Source organism: Anser brachyrhynchus, assembly GCF_964034855.1.
Source record: "Anser brachyrhynchus genome assembly, chromosome: 12".
In the NCBI taxonomy this organism is placed as follows: Eukaryota; Metazoa; Chordata; class Aves; order Anseriformes; family Anatidae; genus Anser; species Anser brachyrhynchus.
In genome coordinates this window covers 15,530,788-15,551,329 of record NC_137707.1, presented here as the reverse complement: position 1 = coordinate 15,551,329, position 20,542 = coordinate 15,530,788, and the positions used below count along the sequence as shown (strand labels likewise).

Here is a 20,542-nt window from a genome sequence, read left to right as displayed (position 1 = left end):
TTTTAGCTCAAACAAAAGTAGCAAAGCTGACCCAAAAAAGCCTGTGAGTTCCCAGTCCTGCTCCCCACGCTCTTTATGTCAAGCTCAGACTTACGAGGTGTGTAAGTGATGGGAGCCCACAGGCAGTTTTTGCTTGCTTGGCCAGCATCTGACTTTAGCTTTCATTGACCTTGACAGCAATACACAGAAACTATTTTCACTTGGATGAACTATTCTTGAATAATTTCACCAAATATTTTAAGATCCAAGACACTTACTTTGAAATACTAACCTTTACCTGTCCTCCTTTTATCTTCACAAACCAGTAAGAGGAATCCTGCCAAGGCAGTAACCTGTTTGGCTCATGATGAGTTCCTCTATAGGCTCCTTATAATATTTCAGCACACCGCAGGCCTCTCGCTAATCATTGAGGTGAACGTGCTTGACTGGCTGCCTGGAGTGAGCTTTAGGAGGACTCGAACCCTCCAGAGGACAAATTTATAAAAAGAACACGGGCACCTATGGCCAAATCACTTCAGCATGAGGGAGAAACATTTTATGTTGTTGTAGTCGGTTTCTTTTGAAGTTGTAACCTCTCCAAAGTAAAAAACTAAAAGCCATATCTTTCATGTTTTTTGCACTTTTCCCCATATCATTCTGCCTAATAACTGCCTTGATGTCTCCTTTAACTGTCTTGGACGCATTTAATTTCCATGCGCTGCTTTTTTCAGAACTTCATTTTGATCAGATATTTCTCCCTTGTCCAACATACTTTTTATCTCGCTCCCATCTGCTACTGAATTTCTTCTCAGATTCTGGGTAAGGTCTGGACGCTCTGCTGGACAACCATGACAACAAACATCCCCATTTGGAGCTTGGATTCCCATTTTAACACCCTCTTGCATAAAACGCTCAATGCCACAGTATTTACCTATTTTTCATGGCAAGATTACGAACACATCTCTGCCAAAACAATTACCAATCCCTAAAACATAGCTTCGTTTTTCTATTGCTCTCCAGTTGCATGAGTTTGGGTGCTTTCTTGCCCATCGAGCAGGACTGCTGGCAAGAAACAGGCAACCACAGAGAGTGAATGCTATGTATACCACACTCAGCCCGTGACTTAACTCTCCAACCTAAATAAACTGCACAGCTCACATTTTCAATGGGGAATAACAAACCTCCAAGTATGGACTTTTGAATAAGGTATAGAAAGGTATGAAAATTAAGCAAGAAACCTGTTCTGCCCATAGTCACCAGGACATTATTGCTGCTGCTTTTGATGTCTGTAGGACCATTCACAGCTTTTCACTGTGCCACACATCCTAATTACAGAAAAAATGGTATGAAGAATGCCTGAAATACAACCCCTTTGAAACTCCCAAAAGGCAGTTTTTAAAACAATAGGAAAAAAAATAATCCTCTGGTGGTCCTCAGTCACCTATGAAGATGAGGACTATCCATAACTATATAGCAAAGCAACAAAAAAGCATCAAATTGGATCAAATTTGCAGTTATATCATCAGTTACTGTCTTAATCCATCCCCTAAATGTCCAGTCACAGGAGCACACATTCCTATCACCACTTTGCACTATTGTGCTCTGGCATTAACTATGTGAATTAGGATAAACTGTTTTATTTTTAATTTCCACCCTCCCCAGCCCCCCAAATGAGGAAGCCTGACAGCTTTACACAAGGACCTTTGGTCTCATTTTCCTTCATCCACCAGCCTCTTTGGTTCTGCATTTGGTGTACAGGCAACAAGGCCAAGTTCCCAAAAGAACAAATATTATCCTTGACTCATAGTTGAGTTAGTGCAACAGGAGCCAAAATCAGGCTCCAAATGTTTTATTTAGAGTTTTCCCCTCTGCTTTATGTCCAAGCTACAATAAATTTATCGTGAGTATTCATAGTCCCTGCTGCAAACATGCTGGACCGGAAAGATGTGGTGGTTACACCACTGGGCTTCAGACACATGCTGGTGAGTGTAATTCATGCTGGATAACAGAAGGCAGCGTTAGTAAATATGCCATAGCCCAGTGACTGGGAGATGCAATTAGATGACTGCTTTGAACATAAAATATTCTCCATTTTGGTTGCACAGCTTGCCATACAGTTTCCTTGAGAAAACAAGACACTAGAGGAAAGCCTTAAAGCTTTTTATACTTCTGTGGATGCCCGAACTTGCATTATTTTGCCCAGGCTGAGCCGTTGTTCACAGGCCTTTCTGGTAGGTGTTCTCACCCACCAGGCCCTCTCACCTAAGAAAGCCCCTTCCCACAGAAAATGGGATACTGTACAAGCAGGCAGTCCTATTAGGAGGAATTTCACCAGAAATGACTGCCTTGTTTGGTTTTATTGCTCACATCGAGTCACATAACAAACTTTCTAGTCAGATTTCAAATGAAACGCAATTCAAGGCTGCCGGAGACAAGAGCTTTCATTCTTTCTATTCAAAAGACAGGACTGATTTACCAGCAACCAGACAGAAATCCTTATACATGCAAGCACTTGCTCACAAGCTCTCCCATTAAGAGTCTGGTCCCATTAAGACTAATCACACAAGCCTTTGCCATACGAATGAAATAAAAGATCAAAACTCAATCCAAATTCTGTACCTGTGTACAGTTGATGTCAAATACCTTAAAACTTCCACTTTGGGTCCAGGATTTTGTTTAAAGTAACTTTCACTCAGTTGACAGAAATGGCTAAAATCCAGCATATGAATGTTTCTTCACACAAAGCCACTGAATATTTCAGGTTTCCAAGGGAGAGAGTTGACAAAAGCTGGAGCAGAATTTTGGAAATTGTGTGGAAATCCCCCTTGGTACAAGCACACACATGGTACTTTCACCTCTTATTAGCCTACAGTAGCAATATGTAAATTCATTAACAATAATTTCTCAGGCCACCATAAAACTGATGACTGAGACTGAGTAAGACCCACACAAGTAACTGGGCTCCTGCATTGCTTTTACACAAATTTGCCAGCCAGCTTTGAATACTCACAAGGCCCACAACAAACCTCACTCTCAGAAACACCTCTAATTTCCTTTTTGCTGTATTTAATTTAACGGAAGTTAAGAGAGATTTAAACATTATTTTTGGCTACAGACATTGTAATGTATTAAAAAATGAGTAGCAACAAGAATAAACTTTAGAAAGGTATTATAATTAAGAGAGCGCCTAAGGCCCTCATCACCAGTAGACTTTACCTGTGCAAATCTTAACTGACATCTGTCCACTTAACAAGCCTTTTCAACAAAACTATTCTTATTCCCGAGCAACAGTTATCGAGACACAGCTACTGGGTTTTAATTTCACACCCTACCTTAATACGAAATTAAAGCACAAACAACACTTGGTCGCGCTGGGGCTGCTCAGGGCCTGCACTCTCTGGGCCTGCAAACAAGAAGGGCTCTGGATCAGGCCCACCAATATTTGCAGAAAGCCAATTTAAGCTCTCCAAAGTACTCGTGGATAGAATTGCCAAGCTCTGCTGGAGAACCATCCCTTCAGGCTGGCCTCCTTCCCTGCAGCCCAGGCACTGCTCTGCTCAGGGCTTGCAGGTGCTCATGGGAACAGCGGGCTTCTCCCCTCACCGCCAGCTGCCATTTTCTCCCCTCGATGCCGGCCGCCATTTGCTCCCCTCTGAGGTGCATGTGCACCAAGTGGGACACCTCCAGCCCCACAGCCAGAGTCCTCCTGTGTAGCCCCTCAGGAAACCACACAAGGAAGACCGTGTGGAAGAAGAGAAGTGCAAAGTCCTCACCCAGAGCCTCTTTCAGTCTCCATCCATGTGCGAAAACAAATGACAACAGCATGTCCGAGAGACGCCATGCATTCACCGCAGCTTTGGTGGGCTGCGGTCCGGCTATGGCCGAGGACTTCTGAAAATGCTCCTCTGGCAGCCCAGCTGTGCCTATTCATCATCTTCTGCTTCATGGGTATTTTAATCCAGCGGGTGGGGGGGACCTAGACTTTCGTGAGTACTAGGAATGTTATGTAAAGAGAAATCTCACTGTTTCCACTGTGAAATTTTGCCTCAGGCAACTTATGAATGTTCCAGGGAAGATATTCACCATTTTCAGTAAAACAGCTGACAGATCCATCTGCTGCTCTTGGTGATATTGGGTGCAATTTTCAAGTGTCTCAGTAACATACGCTCCTAAAGTCCCAGCGAAAAGCCAAGCTTCCCCCGCATGACAGTTGTGAAGGAGGGGGACACAATAAACTTTTGTTCTTATTTCTAAATTTTAAGGATAAATGAAGTTTGAAATACCTTAGTGCCAATGAGCGTGAGTGTGGAGGAACTGGTTTTATACAATTACAATGAGTTTTCCAAGAAATACAGATGCTCAAGAGAGAACATTTAGTCTAATCTGTTTAGTTCAAAAAACTTAGCAATTATTTTATCAGAAAAATACCTGTCCTGCAGTTATAATATGGAAACTTTTTCATTTTATACTTTTTTCAACAACAAAAACGTAGATGCAGGTCCGCTGCAATATGCTATGAAAGTCACAATGGTAACATTTTCAGGTAATTATTTTTAATGAACAAGTACAAATGCTTCTTCTTGATATTACAAAATGAAATATTTCAACTTGAAACTTATTTTCTGTGTACTAAAATCATGTTTGAAGATCATGTGTTTAATTTGGGTTTGAATTACATAGATTAGCTAAATCCAAATTGAATTTCTTCTTTAGATTTTTATTAGCCAATGAACCAAATTTTTTTGTTGTTTTGAAACATTTTTCAGAATGACTCTGAAGTAAAAAGGAGACGTACTCACAGGTCTCACCACAAATTTATGGGCCAGGGGAGTTTTGAGTCTGCCCTACCATGAATATATCAAACAGAAGGACTCAAATCCTGCTCTGTGGAAAAGCTCACTGTAAATTTACTTGCATCGTAGCTGCAAAGGCATCTGCGATATAATCATAGACACGATTATGCATATAGGGTTAAAGCTGCCAACATCCTCAGTTACTAGATGTCCTGCAGATGAGGCATGAGGGACACAATTTACATTTAATCCATATAGGAAGACATCACCATGCTGTAGGGAAACTCCAAAGCTGGCAGACTTTTTATATGCTCTGTGCCAGGCTAATAAAACAAATATCGATGCATTTTGTTTCATCTTGGACACCACTATTTTGGTCCTTTTGGCCTATATCAGAAATCATGGAGTAAGAAACTGCCACATCTGATGGTCTCTTCACCTCATGTTTTTCAGCCTTACTGGAACAGGAAGAAACAAAGGAAAAAATAGCCCTTCAAAACTCATCTCTGGCAGCAGACAGTCTCTCCTGAACTGCTACAGCGCCTTTCATCTCTCTACGAACACTGTGCCACTGCTGGGGGAAGAGATGGTGGCAGAGAACAGAAAAAAAATAAAATTACACACACACAACTGTGCTCAACGGTGCCAAATCTGACTCTCCCATTGCTGGTTAAAGAGACAAAGTTTCTCAGGCTTCCCTGTAAGGTCACAGCTGGTACTTCTATGAATTTTCTTATTACATGGGAACGAGGCAGAGGTTCATAGAGAGAGACAGATGGCAAGGAGCAATGTTACTTATCCTAATGTGCATGTGAGACAAAGAGCTTTTTGGCATACCTCTCAAGCTGAGTCTTAGGGCAGCCGATCCACGCCAAGCGTTTTCCTCCCTCCAGTTTTTATTCCTCCCCTCAGCCAGTCTGATCCCACTTGCCTTCGGTGTTTACGTGAATCACACTAGACGTTTTCCTGACATTTAGGCTCTGATGAGCAAGGCCAGCAAAAACTAGAGCAACAAACAAACAAGCCAACCCCAGCCAAGCTTGCCCACCTCTGCACATTTGCATCCACGTAGGGCACCCCTCTGCCTACCGAACCGCCGTGAGGAGGAAAGTGAGCGTGGTGGCAAGTGGGAACGGGCAGCCCCAGGGAGATAGAATTGGGATTCGGGTTGTAGATGTACTTATTAATCACATTGAAAATACAAATTGTGGCTGGGATTTTCAGGTGGGAAGGGTAAGGGATCTTCTTGTTGGAGGGAGTGGGGATAGTAATTATGGCTCAAGCCAGGACTTCAACTGTGGGAACAGGGAACAGGCAAAGGAAGGCAAAAATGTAGTTTGCATATTGGCTGGAGTGTAGCTTAAAATATGAGGGAAGGGCAGACTTTGATCTCTGTGGTACAAGGCTATCAATGGGAGAACCTCACTCATTCTAGCTGATTTTTTCTTGGTTTTCAGCAGCAACGGAGAAGAGAATCTGTTTGCCTGAGCCCAACCTCCTTATCCTGCTGCAGAGTCAAAATCCAGATAGCCCTTCTACTGCCATCATTGTGGAAATGCATCTGGAGTTAACACTAAAATCATATGAGCAAGATTTTCTTCCAGGAAAGCTCTCTTGGAACCAGAGGCCGTACTTTCAGAAAACAAGACAATACGTGGCTCCATCATATGGCAGTTGCTCATTCAGACTACCTGCCAGGGAGTCAAGCTCTTTGTTCAGGCAAATAGCTATTTATAACCAGGCTGGCTGTGGGGAAAGCCGTCCTACCTCCTGGAAACGTGATAACCAAACCTGTAAAGACAGCTTGTCAAGCTGGCGCTGAAATGGTGGAAGGAGGAGGAGCTGGACAGAGAACTGGCAAGTCAAAGCGAGATGAAGGGAATTGCTCTTCCAGGGTGCTTTCAGCCTGTGGTTCTGTAGGCAGGAGGGCAAATGGAAAGGCAGATTATGATTTGCAGCTTACATAGGATTTTGAACTGTTCCTAATTGGGACTGTACAGTCAAAGGAGAGAAGACAGGAGGAGAGCACAGCTCTCCTTTCTTTTTTTTCTTTCTTTCTTCTTCTCCCTCTTATTTTTTTAAAACTATCACCTTAAAACAGTTCCACTTTAATGCCTCACTGGAGCAGACAATATCACATTCACTTTAATACCAATTAAATTTAACCAGGTTTTCACTTAGATGTAACTACAGAACTTTCTTCCAAACAAATCAAACAAGACTTAATACGTTAGAAACGTGACAGATTACAGCACAGGAACTTAAAAACTTACACCAAAAAAAGGCTCATGATCTACCCTGTACGAGATCTATTAATGCATGCAAATTACCTATACACTGAGAAACCAGTGTACATTTTTGACCATTATAAATATTTGTAGTCTCAGCTATCTGGCCTTTTAGCTTCTGGTAAACCATTCTGTCTGCAGCCCATGTAACACAGACCTGGCAATCCCACGCGTTCTTCCTGCACAAAATAGCATTGCCCATGCTCAGCTATGGCGGAGATGACTTGCTGCCATGGGAAACCAGGGAAGGGGATCCTTCCTGGAGCAAGGCTTATGCAAACTCGACACTGATGCGTTACTACAAACCTAGAGAGTGGTCTAGTAATAATTTTAGATTAATAAATACCATTTCCCTTGGAGATAGGCACACAGCAACCCCTCAGGCACAGACGTTCCTGTGACTTGCAATTAGAAGGAGAAAAGGCAATACTTGTGCATGCATCCAGATATGTTTAAAACAAATACTGAAAATGTTTGACTTCTGTGTTTACTATTTACTTGTAATTTTATTAACAACCAATAAGAAGGTGGAAAATAACATTTCTTTTGGCATCGGTTTGGTTTCCTTTGTGTTTGTAAGCAACTCCCACTGCCTCCACTACAAAAGACAACAAAGCTTCTTCTGGATGCCCCACAACACTGCACTACCAGCTTCCAGCTCCCACTGCAACACGTGGGAGTTTCCCTATTCATTTCAGTGGGAAGTCTGAGCAATCAGCACCTCAGAATACTAATTAACTTCCATGAGTCACCTCAGCTTTGGCCTAAGTTGACTTGTCCAACATCAGGAGCACAAGTTTGTTGGCACTGACTTCTAGATTCAAAGAGCCTCTTCTACCTCTTGATATAATTTCAACTAAGACCTGCTGTAGCCGAGTGCTTCAGGATTGGAAAGCCTCTGAAGTTTATGGGGCTGCTAACAGGTATACAGCTAGACTCTTTCTTCAGCAGCTTGCTGGAACAGGTCCCAGGTTCCGCTGCAGCAAACCAGGGTTCATGGTAGCACAACATCCCTGCAAACCCACAAAACCCAAATACAGCCGTAAGGGTTTTTGTCTTTGAGGGTCTTTGACCAAGAAAGATAAATGCAACAATCCAGACTATTTTATGCACAAGTCATCCTGACATAACTGCTTTCTGGGGTACGATCTGAGGATTCAGACTTTCCAGGTAGATTCATGTTTATATACCCAATTCAGAGAACATTTTTATCTGATAACTTTAAAAAAGGCTGAATTTGAAGGCTAAATATTTATAATATTTCAAAACACCTCATATTTCTGCCAGGAATCAATTTCCTAAACTGCACTGAACACAGACACTGTATTTCTAGTACACATTTTCAGACTCTCACCTTGATTTTTCCACCTCATCTACCATGGCAAATAGTTGCGATAACACCAGCAACGAAAGTCTACTAATCTACTCCATACTAAATAACTGTAAGGAAAAAAAAAACCCACAGCGAGCTGAATTGGCATTCATTATTCTAGTTGTTTCGTATCTTTAAATGATTCTGGTAAATCGATAAAGCTCTGCAAAGTGGCTGTTGTCTGCTGATTTCTAACTCTAGTGAGTGGCATCCACTCTTTAGTGCACCACACACTTGCTGTGTAGCCATTAGATGAAAGCACTATCACCTGTCAAACAAACTGCTAGAACTGTGATAAATTAATGATCAAATAGTACAGTCTGATGTACAGTAGCAGTGCCGAGGCTAGTTACAACCAGGCCTCATGCTTTAAAAATGTAGCTGACATTAAAAAAAAATCAGCCATTAAAGAAAAATGTCACACAGCTTTTCAAAAAAATATCTATTTAAAAAATGACCACATACTGATATTCCAGGATTTGTTTTTTTCTTAAAAAAAAAAAAAAAAAAGAAAAAAAAAGTAGTGAATGTGCTGTAAAACCTTTCTGTGTCCTATGGATTTTCACGGCAAGCAACAACGCGCAGCTAAGCAGAGAGGATGCTTGTGTTTTTTTGGTAAGTAGTGCTGTGTACAAACGTGTACCACAGAGGAATCCTCTGGTGTGTCACGGACAGAGCTCTTGTTTGCAAGGGAAATGTCCTGAGTTCTTTTTTCCCTCCGTAATGCTTTTGATTTTTGACATCATGGGTAAAATATTTCAAGGGAGCTCCATATCACTTCTAAATATAAACAATACAAAATAAGCCTTTGCTTTTGAAGCACTTGACATCCTTTGAGCTTTGAATTTCGACTCCTAATAACTCTTGATGCTCACTGCATTAATGTATAAAGTCCTTTTTGTGAGCTAGAAATGGTTCCTCATGTCCCTCCTGCCATTGGCTTTATGAGCTTAATTTATTCTTTTTAATATAAAATCTCATTACCTGAACATGACACCACCACTTCCATTTTATCTTTGATATAAGAACAGAGAGAAACCAAAATCAAACCCTTAAATAAAGTCTGTAATCATCCCTCACTTTCTCTTGCTTTTCAAATTTCTAAACAAAATTAAGTAAAAATACCTTCCAGGGCACACTAAGAAATGTAAAGAGTGAGAGGAAAAAAAAGAAAATTACTTTATAGTGAACTAACAAGGGACATAATTACTTACACAAGCAGCATATCTTCTTCTTGATGATATTCCTTCATGTTTATTTTGCTATATTTGTGAAAGCTGAGGAGTGCCTAAGAAGAATGGATATGCTGGAAAGCTTGATCTGTTGAAGTAAATCCAGAACAAAGAGTTGCTTAACCTTTGGCAAAGCATTTCTTTTTTTTTTTTTTTTTTTTTGCTAAACTTTATTTTCCCAACAGGCATTTAATAAACTTAAAAATACATATCAATGGATTTTTTTCTTTAATAAATCAAAATAATTAGGAATAAGCAAGCTCTGAGATAACTCAAAGAGACTGAGGATTGAGTAAGGACTTCTCAAGTCCCAATTTTAACAGAAAATTGGAATGATCACTGGATTAGCACATGAAAGCATCAGTTCCATGCACTAATGGCAGTTCCTTTATGTTGTTGTTGTTAGAGATGTGACTTAAGCACTGACTTAAATTATAAATTTGGCAGGGATCAAACTCCATGATCTAATTATGTCTTATGGCTTTCACTGAATGTTGAGGTAGAGCTGGTTGTAAAGAGAAGGACTTTTCACAAGGAACTTGTTTTTCACCACAACCCACATCCCAGATCCTACAGGATCCCTACTTCCTGCCCGTTCACGTGGAAGCCTCCAGCCAACAAATAAAGGTTTACATCCCCTAGAAAACTCTATTTTAACTGTGAAGTGTCAACTACTCCCTCAGAGAGCCTAAGACTTGTAAATATTTTAACTCCTGCGCTGTGCTTTTTCCTCTGATACCAACAATAATCAGGATCATGTTCATCTGAGGCTGCCATGCTGCATCTATTGCTGGAGCATCAGATAGAATGACTGAGAAAACCACGCTATTTGGTTCATGTTGCTGAAGCTTAATTTCAGGTTAATCCTATTCCCTACTCAAGCCTAACTCAATGCGTTGGGATTAAAGTGTTTTAAAACAAAAACGACTTCAAACATTTCGTGTATCAGCACTAGGAACCTGGATTTTGCTCTCTCACCGGTGGAAGAATAGATGAATCCCACTGAAAATAAAAGGCGTGCAAATGGATGAGAGCGAATTAGGCTCCAAGAACTCTCCATCCAATTGCATTGGGAAAAGAAGGAAGCTTGTTAAGGGGGCTGAGAAATTGATATGCTGTTGAATATAGATCGGATACATTGATTCTGATGTACAGACATACACTACAATAATTATATGAAAGGCTACAACACTTGGGAATTAAACCATCTTAGATCACTTGAGCTCATTTTGTCATTTATCCTTTGTTTATTTTTACAGTATTACTAAGTAGTCTTACATTTAATTAAGCATACTCATAACGTTCCTTCAATTAGATAAATAATGCAGCTGCTTCCTCCATCATGAGGATGGAGAAAACAAGATAATGTAATATTTATTTTTATTCTGCTTTTCTTAGTCGGACACTTTACATCAAAACACACACAGCTGGAAGGTCTATCAGTAGAATTTTCAATCTATATAGACACTAAAAGCAGCAAATATTAACTACTTAACAATGATCATCTGTTTGTGTTAAAAATTTTGGCAGAACAGGTAAGGGCAGATTGAAAGCAGCTTTAGGAAAATGTTTCATTAACTGACTCTACAGTTATGAAATCCTTCAAGATAAATATCGCAGATAGTAAAAGCTAGTTTAAACCACTGATTTGAAACTCTTACAGGAGGTTGATGGTTTTTTAAATAAGTAGCAATTAGTCTGAAATAATCCATTTATCTCCTCTGCAAGTGACTGAAATAAAGAGAAATTAGATAAAACTACATGCAGAGAAACAACTAAGTGATAACAGGAATGCAATCAGATAGTACTGAACAAAAATTACAAAGGCAGGGCAATAATATATAGTTCATTTACTTATTGGAGGCTTTGATTCATTCCCTGTGGTAATTGTAAAATTTAATAATATCTGTATACTTACAGCGTTCTGAAAAAAGCACTACCATTACACATTGTTATCCCTGTAGGTTGGATGACAAATGCCTGGGGCAATACTACCATCAAAGCATGTGACATACCCAACATGGATCTTCTAATCTTCATAGGGACGACAACTGTCACTTTTAAAGTGCATGGCAAATGAAGAGGGCGTAAGAAAGGAAACTTCTAATTTTTTTTTCTTTTTTTTTCAGATGTCAGTGGTAGGAACTCTTTAAGTCTAAACCATACTTTAAAATTGCAGTAGCAAAACCCAGGTAATTCACTTGAACAGCTGTATAGATTTCTTAATGCTTAAAAAGTGCTGTCCAGGCTGGGAATAACCATCTGTTCCTTCGAGAACTCATACTCTCTTAGCTAATATATACAGCTAATACACTCTATAGCTTATATGGGAAAAATAGATCAATGACTGCCAAAGGAAGGTATGCACCGTTCCAGCAAACAGCTCTGTTTAAAACTTTGTGAGGTTTGTTGTGTGTGTTTTGTTTTTTGTGTTTTTTTTTTTTTCCCTTGATGGTAACTAATATATTTTAGGCTCTGCAAATTAAATGAAGAAGCAGCAGTCTGTTGATTTCCATTAGCATTTTTTTTGCTCATGTAATTTTAAGCACTAGCACTTGTCTGGTTCTCTTAGCTTCCCTGTGCTACAGAACGTGGCACAGACGGTGCGAATCACCCACCCCAGTAGTTTGAATAGGAATGTCACTTTAATGTTCAACATGGAGTTTTGTTCTTAACAGTTTTTCTCATTATAGCAAGACTCAGTACTGTGAGACACCTTTTGTTATGTATATACGAACAAAAGCAGTCAGAACAAATTTAGTACACTGGGCAAGGGAACTACAAGTTGACAACAGATAATAGACAAGATACCCAGTACTGGATTTAATCTGCTCTTAAATTTTGTCTTCTTGGGACTACATAATACATCGGTCAGACAGATTAGTGTCATATGCTTTCAGACAAAAAAGCTAATGCAATCTAGATAAAACAACAACAACAAAATAGAAAAACAAACAAAACAAAGCAAACCAAACAAAAAACAACAACCAAACCACAACAACCAAAAAAACCATAAACCCCCTGAACCATGATTTCAAGAAATCTTTATTCTAAGAGCTCCTAAAATAAGTGGATGGCAGTTTCCCATGGCAGCTATCATTGTGTAAATACAGATCTCATACAGAGTCTGAGTCATTTCTTCTGTGACTAGTGCAGTGAAAGTGTAGTCCAGGAAAGAGACTAATGAAATTAGAGCAGTTAATGACACCTGAAAACACAGGCTATTTTACTTCCATGAAGTGGCACTAGAATCAGCAATCAAATCTACATCCAGCAGCCTTTCCCTGTATTGTACCCTAAAAGTAGGGGGCTTGTTATACCCACTTGGATTCCTTCCACTGATTTCAGCAAAATGATGACTGGTCCAATGTGTTTCTGCAAATAGCAGATGCAGTTAGCCATTAAATGTTTTTGTTTGAGCTGTGGTAAAAATAGTGATAAAAGAAACCACCTTTCATGGGAACTTCCTTCTCTTACCTAAAATTCCTTTTCTTAAAAATAAGAAGAATAATTAAAAAAAAACAATCCAGAATAGCAGAGACAACAGAGACATTTTCATTTTGGATCAGCTATGAAATTCCCAAAGAGTATAGGTTGGTAATTTTTTTTTTTTAATGTAGTATAGCACTGAGAGATGGGACAGACTTAGACCTGTCATCGGATGCTGGGATGTGCAAAATTTTAGAAACTCACAAGGGCTTTCACTGCTTCTGGTCATCACAGCTTGCACAATGGGCTCCCACTGCTAAGCAGAGCCTCTGGGTTCTGCTGTCATAAAAAATACTAAATAGTAACAAAAAACAAATATACTTATATTGAACTTTAAAAATACATACCTGGAATTTAATACAGTCTGCATTTCATTAGTTTTAACCCAGATTGGCTTCACTTGAATAAAGTGAGCAGATATGACCATTTCAGAATGAAAAGCCTGAAGAATACAGGAAAGCTATCTAAAAAAACCTCCCCCAAATCCTTGCATGTAAAACTCAAGTTTTTTAGCTGATTTATCATTTCAAAACAGCTTCATATGAAGATGCCGGTTGCATCTGATGTGGAGGTCAGAGACATTGCTATCTGGGACCAAGAGAGCACAGCAGAAATATCCTTAAACCCAGGAACTCTGAGCAAGGTCGGGTTTGACTGCTAGCCAGCTGTCACCCGCCAGCACCCACCAACCTGGGAAGGTTCAAATTCCCAGAGCCAGGGCTTTTCCAGTCAGCTGAAGCCAGTATTTCTAGGTAAAGCTGCAGTACACAGACTGATAGATGCTGTGCAGAGTGTCAGCAGCTGGCGCTTTTCACTGCTTAAGGGTCAGGGTATTCACACCCTGAAAACGTCCAGGAGGGCAGCACAGGCATAAGTGACTGCTGGCAGGGAGAAAGCACAGAGAATAAATAGAAGGAAGGAACACTGACATATGCCTGTTCACTGCCTGACCCACAAGTTATGCGTGGAAGAATACACACACCTATCTGATATATATATATATGTTCATTAATGAGAACCCAGTATATATTTTGGAGACATGATGCCAATATGCTTTAGGTTTAACTGACCCAACTCCACAGATCCCTCTGCCAGGCACTGCAATCATCCCGAACAGACTCCAAGCACACCTGGCCTTCTGTCTGTTTAGCTGCCTGAATTAAGCTTTGCATCCCTGAGCTCACGCTAACACACACGGTCCTGTTTGCCAGTGCCTGAATGGGACAGCATTAAAATTAACTAAGAAGGAAGCCTCTTATTAGACCTTCAGTGTTGCCAATTGCCCAAATTTTGTTTCAAATCTTACAGTACTGAATGCCTTCATTTAACCCCCTACTCCTTACGTGTTTAAGGCTAGAGAAGAAACTCAGCTTTCATGCAGGCTTCTAGCCTTATGCTTATGCAATAGCCTGAAAAATGGCCAAATGTATACCAAAGAATCAAAAAAAGCCAAAAAGTGGTTTCAAATCATTTTCACCTTCATAAAACTTAACTGAGAATGTTATGGAAAGCTATCCAGAAAATAACACTTCTGGAAATATCGCTGTAAGGACCTGCAATTTGATTTGGTACCGCAGTGAAATAACATTATGTTTCAAAATGAAAACTTTTCGGAGAGCCTGTTTTTCTGTTCTTGTATCAGCCAGTCCATCCTTGATTCAAGAAATGTTTTGTCAGAGTGCTACAGGAGGAGTTTCCACGTTGAAGATGGATGCATGTTTTTATACACACGCTTAGTCAGTCTTCCCAGCTCTTTGGTGCTAGGTCCTAAATTACGATTTTTACACATTTGGGTTACTTTAAGGTTCACTTGGGAGCATAATTGCCAAAAAGTAGATTCAAATATCAACAATGTATTTCTGCAAACAAATCTGGAATTTCAAGTCACTGTCCAGAGGCCTTCTGCAGGGCCTTTTCCCTCGCCTGCAGTTTTGTGTTTTCTATTTACCGTGAGGCTGAGGTTTTAGGCAGTTTAAATTAGGAAAAAAAAAAGTGTTAAAAACCTATTCTGGTGAACTACTTCAGCATCTGCCACCCTTCCTGTAGGATACTCATTGCACTGACAGAAATGCATAAGATACCTGATCTGGGAGTGAAATAAGGTAAATAGTCACAATTCTACATTACATAAAAACAGTCTTTTTCTCTCTCTTTTTTTTTTTTCTTTTTCAGATATCAAGCAGCCAGGACATGTATTTTCTGATATTCCATCATCTTTTTAAAGAATCCTAAAGTGAACGCCACATCCTTACAACTGCGTTGATCATTCTGTAGACACCTGCATACTTCTCAATCACTCACTGACGTATTTGGCAGAGCCACCTGCAGATTTAGCCCTAAACTTTGACCAGCGTAAGACAAACACCATCAAAAATCACGGTGCAATATTTGAATTGCAGTGTGTAGGGCTCGGGAACGAACAGTAGCCTTTGAGAAGCACACCTTGCAAAGATCTCCCGTTGACTTGTGCAGTCTGGTGCTCTCTCGGCCACGAACATCCCCTGTGTCTGAACCTACTTTTCGTGTCCCCGTCTACCAGCTGGGGAGGACGCGGCACACACGGACAACGGCAACGCGCTGTTTGCTTCCTAAATCTCCCGCACGGCGTTCTGACCAGATGCAGAAAGGTAACTTGATCCCAATTAATGAAAGTGACTGGGTCAGCCTGTCACCTCCCATGCTCTTTATGTGCTGTTCAGACATCTATACGCTTATTAAAACCTCAGGCACTCTACATAAGCTCTGCCTTGAAACCAGTTGCCAGAGGCATCACTGCTCAGAACCTGTCTACAGGTTTCTTGGTTTCAGATCTGACATCACATAAACCTCTCTTATCCGCCTTGGCAGCGCAGATCAGATGAAAAGCGGCCCCATCCTCACAGAATAATACTCACAAAAAGGATGGAGGCACACAATAATAAACATTTCACTGCTGTTGTTCTTCACAAATGTACCTCGCTGCTAACACGCTCCAAGGTTAGAAAATGCCTGCAACACTTCACAAACCTCTCTTATTACTTTTAGCAGATTTAGAGCAGGGAACTTTTTACCAGAAGCTTTTTTTTCCAACTAATTGTCTCTATACTGTTTAAGGCAAAGCTGGAGCACAAGCGGTAACAACAAACGATATCTGGAAAAAAATTAGCTCCTGAAGAGTTCTGGCCATGCAGCTCATTTGATGATTACTGCCCGGGTTTCTCTCACTGGTTTTGACCAGGCATCAGTCACTTGGCATCACTTTTGCTCCGTAACAGGATCGGTACCTACCATCATTCATTACACAGTATGGATTGGCAGTCAAAACCCAAATCTAGAGGCCAAGAGGAGTGCAATGACTTTGACAAAAAGAAGAAAGCGCTTTGAGGTAGCTGCCTTCCTAATGCTTGCTCCATCCATTCGGACTCAGAGCTACTCGATATCCAAACACACCCGCCTGGCAGCCCAAAGCCTCCTCTTCCTCCACAGCAGCCCAGAGCCACTGCTTGGCGGCCCCTCAGTGGCACTCACACCTCTAGCAACAACACAACAGAGCCCGCAGCTTCAGAAAACAGCTTCCCAAAAACGCCCGCCTTGTAACCTGCTCCTGCTGCTCCCAACACGGGGCCCTAGAACAACGGCCAATCCATCTTCAAGAGATTAAGCTTTTCTTTTTTTTTTTTTTTTTATATGGCATACAGTGTAACATTCGGGATAGGCACATAAGAAGAACAAATGGTCTCTTAAAAAGGCTTTGAACTTTATTTCTTCTTCAAAGTTTGGCTCTTGGAGGAAGTGGTTTAATAACTGAACTTGCCAGCACAGGCAGGAAATAGTATTTCCTATGGACAACCTGGCACCGAAATGAGATTGCAGCAGGAAGAGTTTCTGATTTCCTTTAAAAAATGCAGTGGGCTGGGAAGAGCAAAGCACTGCCTTGGAAAGGAGTTCACTCATTTGGGTTTGCAATTGCTGATTCAGAGAAAGAGTTCGGATCTGCTCTGAAATAAAAATCAAAGGTACAGGAGCCTTTACAAGCACTGAGTGATAGGGACGGCTGGAGCTCTCCAGCTTTAACAAGAACCCGTGTTCATTATTATCAGAATTTCCTCTTCTTTTGCAGGCTTATCCACAGACTGGCTAATGGCTTTCCATAAATACTAACAAGTGCTGCCTTAAGGCTTTGTTGTGCTGCACAACATTAAGCAACAACAATAGGGAACAGCTGCTCCCGAATAGCTGCATAGTTAATTACACCATATACCTACAGTATGTCTCCATGCCATACAGCGAGAGAGCTATTGCACATGTACCATTCATACATCGATGGAAGACATTCAAGACGGCCCAACACATTCCAAGCAAAACAAATGGGAACCAGACTCAGATGCTCACCCTGCCCATGCTGCAGGAGACATGAAAAGCAAAACAAATTAATGTTACAGCAATAACGGTATCATCGGAACAGAATAAGATTGCATGTATTTTTTTATTTGTGTGCCTATCTTTAAAATAAGTATTAGACGGTCTAACATCTGGTTTGTCAAATAAGTTTGTCAGGTATTTCACAGATGTGTAATACTTTTATTTTTACAATCTGGAATAATCACAATCTGGCATACAAAGAAATAGCTTTCATAATCACGTTCCTCACCCAAATACGTCCCAATCTCCAAGATATGCACATGAAACATTTAAATTAAGAAATAACTCTAGGATGATAAAAACTATACATATAAGTGGTTTATATTACAATTTATAACAGGCACATTTTCTCAGATCTTGGCTTTCTTTAATAACTTTTCAATTCTTAAGCCCAGCTGGAAGCCTAAAAATAGGCAATAGAAAATTGGCATGTTTTGTTTAAGGTAATTGAAAGGATACCATGTTAATCTTACCACGGCCAGGTTAGAGCAGTTCTGCAAGTCTCCAGAAGAAAGAATTTACAGCATTTACAACGTACATGTTGGCAACAAATGCAGCCATTTAATGGGGGATTTGAAATGGCAAATTAATCTCGTCTCTTCTGTTCTCACGCTTGACCAAGATTACCCACATTTCTCTTGCATGCCCTCCCTTCTCAGCCTGTCCCCTGGCTCTGCCCCGCTTCTGTTACTGTCCTGCCACCCGAGCATCTTGCAAGACACTTGAACAGCAGGCATCCAAAGGCAAACACAATAGCAACAGTCAGCTGGAGGAGGAAAGAACACAGCTCCTTGCACAACCCTAAGTCTATCGGGGATTTACTTCTAACCCAACCTTTTCAGCGGCTCACTGTGCAGCTAGGAAAGCCAGCTCACCTTTATGGGCCTCAGTTTCTATACACCTAGTATGATGCTTGTGATAATGGTCTTCATAAAGGCCTTCATAAAGAGATGCTTTGTGACCTCTGTATAACAGCTAGTTGCCATAGGAATTTTATTTGTGTGTTTATTTGAACATACATTTATTCTCCTAGATTCCTGGAGAATAAAGAAAAATAAAATAAAAAGATCGCGGTCTGTTTAAATTCCTGAGATAAAAGTAATCTAATTGCTCTTGAGTCATTCCACTGAAACCTGAACTGTGAATTAATCGCCTTGCCATCAGTCAGTGAAATTAATTTCAAGCAGTCATCTGGTTTTCAGAGGCTTTGTTACAATAAAAGCAAAGCACGAGTACTTAGGGGCCGATGATGCAGACATCAGGTGAAACAAACATCCTAGGCGTCACAGCAAGGCCACGCACGAGATCCAGCTCCGTTAGCACAAGGCTGCCATCGTGGCTGCAGTGCTGGTCCCGGCGTGTTGGCAGGGCTGGCAAGAGGCGAGTCGCTGCCGCGGGCCCTGCAGTGCTAGCTCGGGGTCATGAACTTCTCCCTGACCTCTCTCTAATTCCAGACTTCGTGGTTTTTCAGCGATTTAAAATTCTAGTTTGAATGTGTATATATACATCTGTGTGTATACATATGCATATGTATATATAAACTCCGCTGTGCTAAAATTAGGTTCTCTGCAGCTGAAGTGACCAAGGGACAAAAGTAGCTCTCATTTTACGCTCTGCTAGAGGCCAAAAAAACATCGTCTTCCTGCTCAGCCTTACTAAAAGCAGCTTACTGTAAACACGACAGGGCAGAGGCACTACTGTCTCAGGATACGGCTGCATGGCTCAGCTGTTGGTGTGAACACGTTCCTTCTGGTCACCGCAGTGCCCGACGCAGAGCTGGCACTGCTGTCCCTGCGATGCTCTGCAGGTGCTGGGTCAGGTGAGCCAGTGGCACACAGCCCACCACATCCCTGGCCATAGGCAGGGACTTAAGGAACAGTGAGGACAAATCCCTCCTGGGTGGGATGTAGGTCCCTCTGAACTGGATTTCCCTTTGTTTGGGAAATCCAGATCGTCCCTTTCCTCAAGAAGTGTGCTGCACCTACTGGCACAGATGAGAGCCTCTGCTCAGTACTTGCGCTCAGCTCCTAATTGCAAGTTTTTCTAGGGGGTAGCACTGATTTGTCCTCCCTGCTCAGGGTCAACAGGTGCTCAGATGCAGCATTTATGAGCCCTGTTACAGGCACATCGATAGGACCAGACATTAAATGAAGAACCTATATACAGGCAGCTGAACCTCTCCTGTAATCAAGTAAGAAACAAGATTCCCCGGATAACATAGTTGCATGCTACTGGCCTTTGTTTTCACTTTCTTATGAAGTAGCAACTGAAACTACAACAGAGATCTCCCTGCCTTGGCTGACAGTCATACAGAGCAAAAAGGGACAGGAATATCCACAGCCCTAGTCTGATACAGAATGAGACAAGGCATCTCGTTCCTGGTTCCCTGGAATAATTTAAGACGCTGACAAATAACACATAAAATAGTGAATTCAAAAAGAGAGCTGGAGCAGTTAAAGACGGCTGTATTTTCCTAACCATCTTCCTGCAAGAACAGCCAGGAACCCCACGACATTTACTGTTTGATGCTAGCACAAGATGGCAAAGAGATGCAAAGAAGTTTCCTCGTTGGCACTGCAGAGCTGCCCCTCTGACGACCAGCAGTTTGCTACAGTTTTTAGACTGGCTTTGAGGATTGACCTTTCACCATTCATAAAAACTCAGCATTATAACCATGCAAGTCCTCTGAGCTTCCAAATATTTTTATGCAAGCAGGCCAGGATTTCTTACTTTGGCAACTTAATATTTGCTCGGGGTTGCAATTTAAAATACACTCCGTTTCTTTTATTAGGCTGAGGTCCTCTGGTTACGAGGATGAATCACGCCATCATTCTTCCAAAGACAGGCTGGGCCTACTTTAAGCTCCAAGCACATACCTCTGCACGGCTCAAATGCTACGGATCCACAATTAGCATGCGAGACTTGTTGCCCGAAGATACTGTAGAGACCAGGAGTATTAACAGGTTCAAAGCAGGATTAGACAAATCC

General features: G+C 41.1%; 1 protein-coding gene across 1 annotated transcript in view; it reads right to left on the bottom strand.

Annotated features, from left to right (window-relative positions):
* The window catches only part of LOC308176830 (uncharacterized protein), a 472,043-nt gene that overhangs the window by 98,705 nt on the left and 352,796 nt on the right, over positions 1 to 20,542 (bottom strand). Inside the window, exon 15 of the mRNA XM_080553100.1 lies at positions 6,564 to 6,686. Within this exon, the coding sequence (XP_080409226.1) occupies positions 6,564 to 6,686 (123 nt within the window). The remainder of the gene's footprint in view (positions 1 to 6,563; positions 6,687 to 20,542) is intronic.